The sequence below is a fragment of the Heterocephalus glaber genome, unplaced genomic scaffold, assembly GCF_053883595.1.
Source record: "Heterocephalus glaber isolate CG9 unplaced genomic scaffold, H.glaber_assembly_v1.0 deba00001610, whole genome shotgun sequence".
NCBI lineage: Eukaryota > Metazoa > Chordata > Mammalia > Rodentia > Bathyergidae > Heterocephalus > Heterocephalus glaber.
The window spans coordinates 30,279,043-30,293,851 of NW_028258381.1; the positions used below are offsets into that span (position 1 = coordinate 30,279,043).

The 14,809-nt window shown below is 38.1% G+C and overlaps 1 protein-coding gene across 11 annotated transcripts in view; it reads left to right on the forward strand.

The window, feature by feature from the left end:
- Positions 1-14,809, forward strand: part of LOC101726216 (putative C-mannosyltransferase DPY19L2) — a 59,492-nt gene that overhangs the window by 8,050 nt on the left and 36,633 nt on the right. For all 11 annotated transcript variants that reach the window (XR_015445273.1, XR_015445274.1, XM_087195819.1 and 8 more), the window contains exons 4-6: positions 2,664-2,801; positions 8,705-8,825; positions 11,470-11,563. Coding sequence is in view for 9 of the 11 variants with exons in the window: in XM_087195819.1 (XP_087051945.1) it covers positions 2,664-2,801; positions 8,705-8,825; positions 11,470-11,563 (353 nt within the window). In the remaining 2 variants the exon portion in view is untranslated. The remainder of the gene's footprint in view (positions 1-2,663; positions 2,802-8,704; positions 8,826-11,469; positions 11,564-14,809) is intronic.

The following is a 14,809-nucleotide window of genomic DNA, read 5'->3' on the forward strand; positions in this document are numbered from 1 at the left end:
AATGTAGAAGCTGCTGGTGTTGCTTAGCCTATCAAAAATAAAGCAGTGGACTTCCAGTTCACAGGATCTGCCTGCAGCTTGTGCACTCGGGAGTTTCTCTGCAGATGGGCACTGACAAGAGAAAACAATGCCCCAGAAGAGCTCAACAGACCTAAAAGTATTCTCAGAGTAGAGAGTGGTGTTTTAGTGAGGGATATTCGAGGTAGCCGCTGGAAGCTTCCTAGCACTGCCATGAGAGAATGCAGCCTGTGGTGAAAGATGGAAAAAACGACATAAAAATGGAGATGGACACATAGAAAATTAGAAAACTCCTCCAGACCACCATGGACAGAACCCAGGACAGGCTGTCCTAGCCCGGGGCAGAGACTGGGCTGAGGGCAAGTGAAAGGGAAGGGGAAGCTGGTAGAACGGATGCCCAGCATCCTCCAGGCTCTGGTTCCATCCCCAGCCCTGAGGAAAATGGTACAGGGAAGGGGGAAAGCAAACAAAAGCAAGCAAAGGACCTTGATGTCGTAGATCCTTCAAAAGGAAAAATGTCACATGGGACAGATGTTTGATTGGCCTGTGTATATTGGCTTCAGCTCCCACTCAATGGAAAAAAACACAAAAACTTGTTTTCATATTTTAACTTGGCATTTTTTTCTTTAATTCAAAATCCCTCTTCCACTTTTGGAAAATGAATAAAATGTTTTCTTTGATGAATGGAAGTGATACTAAATGATGCCCAGTGGCCAGGTATTAATCAGACACTAAAATCCTCTCAAGAATGAATGTCCTTGTACTGTTTGTGCTTACAACTTTGTGAATATAGCCAGTAGAGATAAATGATATACTGGGAAAATTGAGTGAACTCAGGTGTTTTAAAAGCTGTCATTTAATCATAGTATTGAAAAATGTAGTACCAGTGGATCTTATAAATACACAATACTTTTTGGAATTTTGATTATGTATAATTCTGGATAAAAGATACTTTGTATGTAAAAAATAAAATAGTCAAATGAAACTAGAAGGAGTGTAGAGTTAGTGTATATTTTTAGATTTTGGAGGGAGGGGAGTGTGTTTTAAGCAATTTGACCCAAATTTGCTTTTATAAATGATGTGGTCCTTGTTTTTTATTTTATTTGAAAATGTCAAAGTGATGAAGGAAGTAATATGAAACAACCTGGTTTTCAAAAATCCTTGAGTTTTACTTTTAATGAATGTAAGCACTATATGTCACTAAGAAAAGCTAAAATTAATAATATTAACAAGAATAAAAGTAGGGAGGGTGGAATTAGAGGAAGGGAGGGAGGAATGAAGAAAAGGGATTAAAAAATAAAGCTGTATTATGTACATGTATCCATTCCTGAGATGATTGTAAACTGCATGTACTGCAAACATGTACTCATTTTTAAAAATGGGGGAAAATCCTCAAATTTTAAATCAGCCCTGTATAGCCTAATAAAGCCACGATTTTGTTCATTGGAGTGAGTCATTAAGATCACCCCCTTTCTAGCACCCACTTATGCGGACAAGAAAAGCCACCTGACGTTTACCGTCCACTTTGTGCAGAGACAGACACAGGCTATGAAGTAAGACGGAAGCATGAAGTTCCGTTCCCACGGTGTGCTTGTGATCATGATATGTTCTTTCTTAAGAGTACGAGAAAAAAGAAGCAACTGTATGCAAAGTTGTATAGGGTCATGAAGGGATCCTTATTTATGACAGAATTTATGATACAACACATTCCAAGCACAGGGGGTAAAATGAGATTTGCTAAAATCAAAATTGTATTGCATGCATATTTTAAGTCACTATTAGAAAAGCTGGCCAGGCATGGTGGCACACACTTGTAATCTCAGCACTTGGGAGGCTGAGGCAGGAGGATCACCACAAGTATGAGGCCAGCCTGGGCTACATTGTGAGTAAGACCCTGTCTCAAAAATTTAAAAAAAAAGGGCCAGGGATTTAGCTCAGTGGTTCGGCCGCCTGCCTCACAAGCACAAGGACCCAAGTTCGATCCCCGGTACCAAAAAAAAAAAGAAAAAGAAAATTAAAAAAAAACAAAGAGAAAAAATAAAAGGTTGTTAGAACATTTGATCATCCTCAAACTCTGTAATCTGGAAATTTTCAATTTATAGAAAAATTGAAGGAATAGTTCAATGATAATCTGAAAATGCATGCTTTCTTAGTCCACGAATGGAAATGGAAAAGTAATTAGGAATTCTTCCTATTGACCTTTCCCCTTTTTTTCAGCAAACTATATTCTAAAATGTTTTAAAAATATTTTTTACTCAGCAGTAAAGAGGAATGAAATTATCTTTTGTAGGAAAAATGGATAGAATTAGAAACTGTCATGGTAAGTGAAATTAGCCAGGCTCAGGAAGTTAAATATTACGTGTTTTCTCTTATTTGAGAAATCAGATGAGTGATTAAAAATAAAGGATAGCAGGAAAGAGAAGGTAGACTTTTGCAGACAGGGAAGGGCATCACTGAGAGGGGAGCAGAGGGAAAGGGGCTGGGCGGGATGGAAAAGGATCAAGAATATTAAATGCATGTACAAATCTCCCCAAACTCCACCATTCTGTAATATTATCAGGCACTAATAAAAAATTAAAAATGAAATGAAATATTTTAAAGTTTTGCTTATATTGACCATATGCTCCTTTTTATTTTTTATAAAGGGACTTTATTATTCTTATTTTAAGACCCTTATTGAAGCACCTTCGTTTTTGGAAGGCCTGTGGATGATTACGAATGACAGGCTTACTGAGTATCCCCTTGTAATTAATACAGTGAAACGATTCCATCTTTATCCAGAGGTGAGTGCTACTTGAGTCAAATAGTACTTGTAATGTGATTCTTTCTTAATCAGATAAAGGCACTAAGTATAATGATGCTAATAAAAGGGAGGGGACCTATTAGGTTGATTGTATTAGTTATACTTCCTTGTATAGTTGAATAGAGTATCAAAAGTTCCTTTCTTAATATACAAAGGTCCCAGTAAGGATGTTCATGTGAACTTAAAGAATAAAGGGTAGTATGGGAGATGTGGCCAGGTAATAAACGAGCCAAATGAGAAAGTGAGTCATGAGCGCTAGAGAGGGCTCTGCATGGGTCAGTGGGGCTTGGATAGCATGTGGGTGGGCACGGTGACTGCATGAAGGGCCAGGGAAGTGATGAGCAGGACTCTGCCTACAGCAACAGTTCATTAGTGAAGGAAGGTTTAAGGGCTGGAGGTGTAGCTCAGGGGTAGAGGTTTGATCTGATGCACTGGTGGACGATAAAAAAGATTTATTTAGTCACATAGCCAGAAATCTCTGGATATCTTCTAGTGCTTGGCCTTAAAGTTTAGTATGGTTTTTATGGAGATCTGCAAATTCTAGAGATCTGAAAACAGCAACAAAAATTAGTAAACTTGGTTTGTAACTGCTTAAGATAAATACTGGATTTGTCACGATAAACATTTAATTTCGAGTTTTGGGTTATTTCAGAGTATGGCAGATGGAAGTTACTTAATTTTTAGTCTTCATATTCAATAGGTTTAAAATTATTCAGAACTTGAAATACTTAAGATTATAGAAATTTAGAGAATAATAAATACTCCACTGTCTTAGATCAGCCACAATAGAATAGAATAAGAAAATGCTAATCTTTTGTCACTTTTGGTCCAGATTTTTAAAATAACTTAAATGTTTAAATAACACCAAAATCACCTTTGTTTTAGTTCCAGACCCATTTGCTCCTCTCCTCTTCTCACGAAATCCCTTAACATAAATGTGTGAGAATTCATCTGATCCATTTCAAGCATGGTTTTCTGTGTTTTGAGTTCCCGTAAATGCTTTCGGGCTGAATATGCCCCTCTACAACGTTGTCCTCAGTGTTACATGTATTTTTGAACTCTGTGTATGTATGAATATTTCTTTAATTTCAACTCTTTACTGAACTCCAAATTTTATTTCTACATTTCCCTATTAATAGATACCAATAATTTCTAATTTTTCTATTACCAACAGTTCTAAATGGAGGCTCCTGGAGGTGCTTCCTCCGGTGCATGGGCAGGATTTTCTCTAGGCCAAGTACCCAGAGGTGCAGATGGGATGCTGTAGTTTAAGGAGCTGTTTTTGTAGATTCTTTTGGATTTTCTTTTGTATATTATGATGTTGGCCATACAGAAAGGCAGTTTTACTCCTTAGTTTCCAATCCATATATTTGAAAACATTTTAAAACAGCTTTATTGGGGTATAATTGGCTTACCATAGCTGGTCGTGGATGAAGTATACAGTTTGATATGATTTGGCCCCAGCCCCGACCTGTGAAGCTGTACTGCAATCCAGACTTGGCTTGTTCTTCATGCCTGGAGTTCCCTTGCACTCCATGGAATCTCTTCTTCCTGCTCCCCTCTGCCACATCCCATCCCCGGGAAACCACCACTCTGCTTTCCGTCACTATCCTCCAGTTCGCATGTTGCAGAATTTTATACAGATAGAATCACAGAGTTGTTCTGTGTCAGGTCCTGATTTATACAGTTGCCTGAATGGTGGCACAGAGGGGTCAGTTGTTACTTATTTTCCCTGGGGAAGGGAGCACACTGTGCCACGCAGGGCCACCGGGGAAATAAATACCAGTTTGACTGGGCAGAAGCAAGCACAAGGGGAGGGCCTAGTTCAGAGCTCCTGTGGGACAGGCAGAGCAGGGCAGAGTGAGGAACCCATCAGCAAAATCAAAAGACAACTGAGAAATGGGAGGAAATGTTTGTAATACATGTCAGAGAAGAAGGGCTGATCCGTGTAATGTAAAAAGAACTATTTGTTCTTCTGGATTGGAGATGAGCAGAGCTGGAAAGAGTGACACCCTCATCTCTACCACAAGAAAACAACTGCATAAACTGTAAGTTATTGTGTTTTCCTGAGCCCATCAGAAAACTAAGGTCACAGAGCAAACAACCCAAAATTCCATGAAGGATGGGTACCTGGAGAGAGAAATTGGACCAGAGCATTGGATCAACTGGGACAGATGCTACCAAATGCTGTTTAAACCAGCTGGAAGATTCAACTAGACAATTTTAATGAACTGCTAAAGGCTCAGTGTGAGCTAGTGTGAGATGCAAAGGCCCGCAGGTCACAGGCTTTGTTGGGGAAGAAGGAAAGGTGTAGAGAATGTTTTCCCTGTGCCAGTGAGGGAGGGAACAGCAGCACCACCCACACCCCTTCAAACCTGTGTTCCCAGTCTCCCCTAATTAAAATCACCATGATCTGTGGGGGGAGAGTATCAAAGCTATAGTTTGAGGACATTGGTGAGTATTCAGTGCAGCTGGTAGAAGAGAATGTGCAGAAAAAGAATAAGTTGAAAAAGCAGCTGTGTTCCTGGACAAGGGGCAGGGCCACCAGTGAGTCACACCTGCAAGACCCCAGTTCACTGTACCTGCCTGAGACCACAACCTGTCACCTCACTCCAACTACTGTATAATGAGCTGTGAGTAAAAATGTCCATGGAATAGGGCTGGGCGAGGTTTTGCCTTTTGGTGCCACCGAGGTACACCCTGGTGTATATTGGGTGACTTACAAGAAACAGATTCTTTCTTTCTACAGAGCAATGAAAGAGAAAACCCAAACCCAGCTAAAGACATGGTACCGTGATAGTAATTGGAAATCCCTGGTGTTCATAGCAACAACAAACTCCAGCTCTGGGAATCATAGCAACAAGAGACTCAAACCCAGCCCATCTGCTGGACTAGTTGAACACAAACCCCCACAATAAAGGCTTAGCCCAAGGAAAGGAAAATTCTGGATGCTGAGAAGTCCAGGATCAAGGCCCTGGCAGGCTCATGGTCTGGTGAGACTGCTGTCCCCTGTCAAGATGACCCCTGGATGTGATCTTGCATCCCCTGGGTTCAAGGGGCACCGTCTTCCGGTGGCAGAAGGCAGAAGGGGAGCCCTGATGAAGCCTGTTTTGTAGAGGCCCTAATCCCGTTCACAAAGGAGAAGTCTTCAAGTCCCCTGTCTTAGTGCTGTCACACTGGCCACTAAGTGTAGCACCTGAGTTCTGCATGGAGCACATTCAGACCACTGCAAGGCCCACTGATGTTAGTGGATGGCCAGGCTCTTGGACTCCAAGTCTGAGAAAATGAGGCAGAAAAGGGAGCCCGGGAACTTGTAACCATGCTGGTCTTTGGGTTCCATGTCTGCTTCCTCCTCTCCACTTTCCAAGAGTCGTCTTATGCTTGATTTATATATAATACACAGGGTTTTTATTTGTACTTGGAGGGAGCAATAGGGAAAAGGATATATATTTCATTGCCCCAAAAGCAAATACTCACATAAGTATTTGTATATTGTGTTTTCACTTTCCTTCAGTTCAAATTATTTTCCAGTTTCCAAGTTTTTTTTTTTTTTTGGTACCGGGGATCAAACTTGGGACCTTCCGCTTGCGAGGCAGGCGGCGGAAACACTGAGCTAAATCCCCGGCCCTTCCATGTTATTTTTCTTGGGTCCATTGTGTATTTAGAACTATGTTGTTTAATTTTCAAGTATTTGGAGGTTCCCCAGATTTGTGTGTTTTAAAATATCACTTGTAATAGTAACAATTGCACAGTCTGCCTAGGGTGATAGAAGTGGTTTCTGTATCAAGTTTCTCTCTATCCTGCTTTACTCTTCAGAGGCACTGTTCTGATCTTATTCCCTCTTATGGTTATCTGTGTATGGTTAACATAAGAATCAGACAAGAAACCTGTTTCTTATACCTCCAACTTAAGTTAGTGTGGACTTACTCTGCATATATAAGATGAGGATTTGTTCTAGTGTTTAATAATTATTTAAAATTTTTGGATCTTTCAATTATATAAAATCTCTATTTTTGTTTGATTAATTTTCAAAAGCATAGTCTTAGAGACCTTAACTACTTTATTCTTTTTACTTATTCAACAATATTTATTTAACAAGTAAGAAAGATTGGGCTGGGATTTAGCTCAGTGGTTTCACCGCCTGCTGCATAAGCGCAAGGACCCAACTTCAATCCCCAGTACCAAAAAAAAAACAACCCCAAAACCAAAAAAAACAATTAAGAAAGATTTTTAGTTTCTTCTTATATTATAATTGTTTCTAAAACTCTATAGCATTGTAAAGGACAGGTAACAAGGAGTTGTTCTGAGTCTTATTTTCATGTTTGGTAAACATAATATCAAGAAGACCTAGATTTACAGCCAGCTGTCAGGTAGTATAACAATGTCGAGTTGTATATTCATTTCTTTTGCTCTCATGAGATTAATTTCTCACATGAAGCTAAAAACCTAATTTAGAAAAATGTTTTGAAAAGGCAAAAGTATTTAATGCTTGCCATGTGCCAGCACTTCCTATACAAGCCCTCATCCCTCCTCTCTCTTGCCCATGAGGCTAACAGGCTCAAGCAGGACTTGAGGTCAGAAAAGCTGTAACTGGCAAAATTCAGGATTTCAGTTCAGATCTGACATGAAAGCCTGGCTTACTCTGCTGTGTAGGAGCACATCCCAGAGAGGAATAGAATTCTAGAGTTAGGGAACACTTTAATGCAGTACTTTTGTATATGTGTGAAAAATGCACGCGAATAGGAATGATATGATAAATTTTAGCAGAATGTTAAGTTTTTAAAAATAAAATTATAAAATAGTAAATCTACACTTACTGGACATGGAAAGGTGTTTAGGCTGTCATTTAGTGATGTATATTCCATTACTATCTAAAGTATGATCTTGGTATGTGATATGAGTAACTCTGTGCTGCTAATGGCCAGGGAGGTGATGGGAAGGACACCCACCCAAATACATAAGGTCTTAGCACTGGGTGGTACTCACTTCCCCTTTCCAACTGTTTATTTATATTTTTTTACTTTTCTCCCCAGTGATTTCACATTATTTATCCAAATTCTATAAAGTTATTATTATTATTATTATTATTTTTGGTACCAGGGACCGAACTCGGGTCCTTGTGCTTGTGCAGCAGGTGGCAAAACCGCTGAGCTAAATCCCCAGCCCTATAAAGTTATTTTAAAAAAAAAATCTCTCAGATACAAGCATTTTGTTTGTAATTTGTGTGTGTGTGCTGTTTCCCTTCTTTGTACTTTTAAAAATGGATTGCAGATTAGGAAGAATTAGTTAATTAAATCTTCTGCTTGGTCTAACTTTGAATGGACAGAGGAACTATTATTCCATTTTATTCCAGTTTTTGAAATAATATATTTCGATGAAGAAATAAATTGAAAGATCTAAATGAAATGTTGTCAAATGTTCCTACAGATATGTGTACTTTTGTATTAATTGCCATCATATTTTAATTATGTGCTTTTATGAGGTCCTTTCTTTCAGTCCTGAGGATCGAACCCAGGGTTCATCTCAGCCCTTTTTACTTTCTTATTTTGAGACAGGATCTTGCTAAGCCATTGTGTTGCCCGGGCTGGGTTCGAAGTCACATTCTTCCAGCATCAGCCTTCCAGAGTGCCGGGATTACTGATGTGCACACTGTGTGTAGCTTAAATTTAGTTATTTATATTACTGTAATTAATTATTATATATAAATATTATATAACCTGTATACGTATACTTTTTAAATGACTATTTCCTAAGTGAGATGATTTAAATAAATTCATCAAACTTTATAATATCAAAGGTAACCATCATAAAATGGTATTTTGGAAAAATCGTTACGAAGAGAATATACTTTCTTCCATTATCTCTTTGTTTTATCTTTTGTAGGTAATCCTAGCTTACTGGTATCGAACAGTCACAGGAATAACGAATTTATTTGGGGTAGAAACTAAGACCTGCTGGAATGTGACCAGCGTGGGACTTCCTAGTGAAGTTGAGAGCTGTGAAGGTCTGTCTTCCTCCAGCCTGCTGTCCTGTCCTTAGGGCTTTGTAAACACAAGAATCACCACAAACAGCTGTGACTCAGTTTTTCCTTTAAACCACACTAGAAACAATGCATCTCAATGATAATTTTACACTTCAGTTTTCTGATAAGGCTTTATAGTTGCTAATTTGAATGTAAGTTTGGGATTTAATTTGTGCATTGATTTAGCCCAGTAGATCGCAAACTTGAGTAAAAGTCTCCATATCAGAATGAGGTAACACAAATAAAAGTGCTTTGAGTGACTTCAATATATAATAAATTTGGGGGCTCAGTCAAGTATACACTTGTAATGGTGTATTAATGAAGTAGAACAAGCATATTGAAAAATGAGTAGCAGGTTATAGTGACAAGATAGCTTTAATACATACTCACAGTCCAGTGGATAATTTTAGCCAAACTCTTCCTATGTATCTTCTACATTGGTGTCTTTGTCAAATAACTGCTTTTGGAATTCTGTAACAGTTCTCCAGGACATGCAGTGGTCACTGCTGTTTAAGATGTGTGCAGTTTGGCACTTTGACAACCTAAGGACAGTGCTCTCCCTTGGGACTCTTGTTCAGAGTCACATACGTCTACCTGCATAGCATTTACACAGTTGTTTATTTCTTCCACTCTCCACAACATGACTATTTACTATATTTTATAAATATGGTTTTATAGACTGGTTTATAATAACATTCAATTCTGGGAGTATAAACTAATCTATATTTCCCTAAAATTTTTACTAATTCCCTTAGGTAACTTTATAAATTATAAAAAAAATTGATAGAGGATATTTAAGGGACAATTAGACTTTTGTTTGTTTACTATATAAAAGAATAGAGAAAATACCTTGTGAATTGAGACTTGCTTAGACCTGGTCAGCTAGAAAGTATAGTCTTTTCTGAAGGATGAAAATATCAGTTTTTATAGGGACAAATATGGTACTTCCTAAATTCCCAATAAGTGACAGGTTAGAATTTTGCACTTGGGTTGCAGCAGTGGCCCAGTAAAGATGATCCTTATTCTCATGGAGTCTGCACTATGAGAGGGCTCTTAGCAGTTATAACTGTGATGGACAATATACATACGGCAATAGAATTATCAAGAAGAATAGCATTTCATGGGTAGGGACCAGTATATTTAGTCTCTGGCCTCATGAATAAAGTACAAAAGTGGCAAAGGAGACCAGAGAGAAGACTGGATTTCCTGGAACAGAGAGAGAGGGAAGGGAATTGGTGTAACAGGTGTGATATCACCCTGGGAGTACAAGAAAGGTAGGCCATGTGGGGGGAAGAATTTTGCACTTTATTCACTGATAAAATAATGCTCAAGGTAAGAATCTGTTGATTTTGGTGGTTGTTTGGAAAGGATACCATTGGCCCCCACAAAGCCAGAGACTAGTGTGGCCTTGGCACTTGATTTGTACAGAGAGAGAGAGCTGTAAAATGCCAGGTCTTGGGAGGGAACTTGGAAGTCGAATTAACAAGACTTGGTAACTGATGGGAAGGGAGGGAAGAGAGTGAAGTGCTGTAACTCTATTTGGTTTCAAGCTTGAATAATTGAGTCTCTTGAACAGTAGGAAACAAATACAGGTGTGGACTGCTGTGATTTACTGTGGATGCATTTGCTTGAAATCCTAGAGAGAGAGATGTCACATGGCTCCCTGGATAGATAACTTTAGGAATAGGAAAAATGTTTGCGACTAAGTGTAGACTTGGATTCATCTCCACGTAGATGATACTGAGAACTACAGAAAAGGAGGAATTTTCTGAAGGCTAATATGCAGACTGAGAAGAGAGCAGGTGACAGAGGCTAGGGAGAGCCAGGGTTGAAGGGAGGGTGCATAAACAAGTGAGGTTATAGGACAGACTGGGAGGAGTGTCCAGGGAGGTAGGAGGGTCACTGGGCCAGCCTTCAGGTCTTGGTTGCAGCTAGTTAGATATGAGAAACTTCTGACAGGTTATTTAAGTTCTGAATTTGTCTTCTCAACCATAGAAATGCTTTTATGATAATCCTCGCAATTTTGTCTGAGAATTATGTGAAATGATGATTATAAAACAAATAAGTGCTATACACAATCTTATTTGTGGGATATATTAAAATTCTAGCTCTCAGTAATAATGGATCATCTCTTTCAGACTAAAGCTGCTCCTTGAGGTCAGAGACTATATCTTACTCATTCCACAGCCTAGAAAAGATAAAAATAATGCAATGGCTTTCTCTTGGGAGTCATCAAATGGCTCTACAGATAATTCCAGCCATTGAGGAAGAGCAAGGGCGTTTTCATAATGAGAAACCCCAACAATTCTCTCCATTCAAAAATACTTCAGTAGGGGAACTTATAAATGTAATTAAATAATGCATTATAGGGACTGGAGATGTAGCTCTTTGACAGAGCCCTTGCCTAGAATGCACAAGGCCCTGGGTTTGATCCACAGCAACAGACCCACCTGCCCCTCCACATATGGGTGAAGATTATTGAATCTATTAAAGACAGCATCAATCTGAGAGCAAATGCTTTCAGCAAATTCATGAGGCCTTGAGTAAAAAGCACTGAGATAATTATGCTCCCTTGCTTTATAGCCATGTGTTCAATACATGCTGAATAATCTGTGTCTTTTCAAAGGATTGGGAGATCCTGCTTGCTTTTATGTGGGTGTGATTTTTATCTTAAATGGACTCATGATGGGATTGTTCTTCATCTACGCTACATACTTGAGGTAAGACACTGAATTAAAAGATCTGACTGATCTTATAAGGATCAGATGATAATTGTTATTACATGATAAGGAGAATTAGTGAGACTAATTGGTTAATAGTAGGAATATTTGTAGATTTATTTGAATTTTCAGGTGCTTACCCAATGTCATACAACCAAAAAACTGGGACTGTCACTGAAGGGAATACCTTAAATAAGGCCTCCCCTTTATCCCTGTGGCAATGTTTTTGTAGTTATGATTTTTCAGCCAAGGTTTTAATAAAAGTACTTCTCTTCCTCTGTCATTTATTGCAACATTAGAGGGATCTCTGGTTAGAATTAATTAATTTATCCTCATTTTATTCTCTGTAAATGTGGGATTAAGAAAACTATAAGAACTGTAAATCATTTGTAGCAGACACTTAAATTTGTTAGCACATCTTTTTTTGATAACAGTATCACAACTTTGTTTGGAGGAACAGGGTGACCAGTCTCAGATGATAAGTTGAAGTTAATTGTTATAGTCATGTGCTTTCCTCCCAGGCTCTATTGCTCCTTGACAGATCCCGAGGATCTAGGTTTTGCCCGTGATAAATAAAGGACCTTGCAAAAGGATATATTCAGCTGTCCCTTCTCTATTCCTTCATGCTTTTATGTGGAAACCATGCCTGGAGCCACAGAAGTCATCTTGTGGCCATGAGGGAAAGTCCATAAAAATAGCAGACATATCTGGCTTAACATACTTGTGTTGCTGAACCAGTACCAATAGATATTTACCACTTCTCTTTTTTGTTCAATGATATAATCCACACTCCTACTGTTTAAGCCACTTTTGTCAGATTTTTTTGTTTCTTTCAGTGAGATATATTCCTAAGTAAGTCATCAACTTTCTTTACAGTGTTATTCATGAAATTTAAAAAACATTTAAAGTTAGTAATCTAGATTTAATCTTCCAACAAATATTACTAAATTTTCATAGGGCTTATGTCAATACAGAGTAATATTTATATGCACTCTTTGTTTTAAGTTTTTGGCATAGAAGGACTTGCATAGAATCAGTGAAAATTAGTGACATATTTAATATTGTATCAGGGACCCTGTCCAGCTCAGTGGGCTAAAAGAGTATAAGGTTTGGAAAACTTGACAAGTAAATTTTTTTGAAAAGTAGTTCATATTATATATGTGTAAAAAATTAAGAAAAAAGTATTTGAAGCATTTAGAAAATTTATGATGTTACCCAAACACAAAAATTAATACACAAAATTATAAATTCTATATTCTAACATCAAACAAAAAATGAAATTTTAAAAAGATGCTACTTAGGTCAGCATTAAAATCATGAAGTTTCTAAGAATAAATCTAAGAAAAATATGTATAACTTTTATGGAAAAACTGTTAAAAAATTGGTAGAGATGCATTTAAGAAAATAGAAATAAATGGAGATATATACCATGTTAATGTGTTGGAAGATGACATTTATCCCAAATTGATTTATACATTCAATGCTCTACCAATCAACATACTGTCATAATTTTCTTGACCCCTATTAGCTGATTTTAAAGTTATTCAGAAATGCAAAGGCCAAATTTAGTTAGAGCATTTTTAAAAAAGATGAAACTTGCTTTATCAATTATTGCTGTATCATGACCCTAATGTAAAGAAGACAGCATGCTAGACAGGTAGATAACAGGAATGGGGTAGAGGCCAAACACAGAAATGTACATTTAAGGACACTTGGTCTGTGATAGAGCAGATATTGCAGCCTACCCTTCTGCATAAGGATAAGCTTTTCATAAATATTAATGTATATTGATGGTTATATTGATGATTTTAGAACCAGTATAACAGTTGTCTTAGGAGTGTTCAGTGGGGACTCAGGGTGTAATAATTTCTGCATTTCAGTTATCTTATACGATGGCTACATGGATATTCACTTTATAATTGTTCTATAAACGAGATTTTTTTATAGTGTCCTTTGCTGTGTGCCATATAGGGAGACTTTGGAAGGATAGCTTTGAGATCATTTTGTCAGGATTAAATGTTCTGTTTTTGAAAATAGTTTGTACTAATTTTTTTAAATGTGGAAAACATTACACAGCTGTGACTAAGACTTGTAAATCAAGTATTTTTCATTAGGAGGGCTACCCAAGAGTGCACACTCTCTCTAAACTGGTTACACAGTTCAGGAATATCAGATACATTAGTAGTCTCCAGTCTTTAATAAGGATATGTGGATGTAAGCATCATAAACTAAAATGAACATAAAAATGTCACCAAAACTGTGAAGAGACGGGAAACTAAAGCATATGAGAAACAGAAGAAATACAAATTGGGGCACTACCTTGGAATGTAGGCACTCTGTTTCTGTCCCTTGGGTGACTAACCATAAAATGCACATTTAACTTGGTTAAATCTGAAATGAATCCATCTTTCCCTTCTTCTGATCAATACACGGAACTGTAGAGTGCTCTCCTGAAACACCTGTCACGTCTTACATGTTAGTACCACGGTCAGTACTCCTGTTACCCCCCCCCCCGCCAGTATTATTAATGGTATTTTGGGGGTTGTCAGATGTTTCATTTCATCCACATGTTCACGTGTTCACAGTTCTGTGTGCACAGCCTGACCTTGCTTCTCACGCTTCCTTCTTTCAATCTCTTCCTTTTTAATATATTTTTTTAATGTTTTGGTACCGGGGATCAAACTCAGGCCCTTGAGCTTGCGCAGCAGGCGGCCAAACCATTGAGCTAAATCCCCGGCCCTCTTTCTTTTTGATATACTCCCCTGAATTTCCTTTAGCGAGAGTCCGTTTATGGTCACCCACTTCCCAGTCACTTTCCTCTGCTTGTTTTTATGAACTTCTTCCTTCGTTTCCTCATTCACCCACCCGGTGCTCGCTGTCTTCTAAGTGTGGAGCTAGAGACAAAGCAAAGCACAAAGCAGAAGATTCAGAGAGATTCCATTGGCGTGGGGTTTGGGATGCCATGACCACAGCAAAGGTGGGTTGGGACTCTGCCCGGAAGTGGGTGTGAGCGCTGTGCCTAGGAAACAGTTCTCACTTCTCTGATGGTTATTGGCTGCCTCAGACTCAATAAAGTGATATGTACAGTCACTTATTGCTGTTATTGTTTAGCAAAACTGTTAGAGCTTATGTCTCAGTCACTTAAACTCAATTTCAAAAGACAAAACTGCCTCCATTTAGATTATCCAAAGAATGTGATATAGACTGAAGGTGGTAATGTTGGTTTAAAAAAAATTTTTTTATACC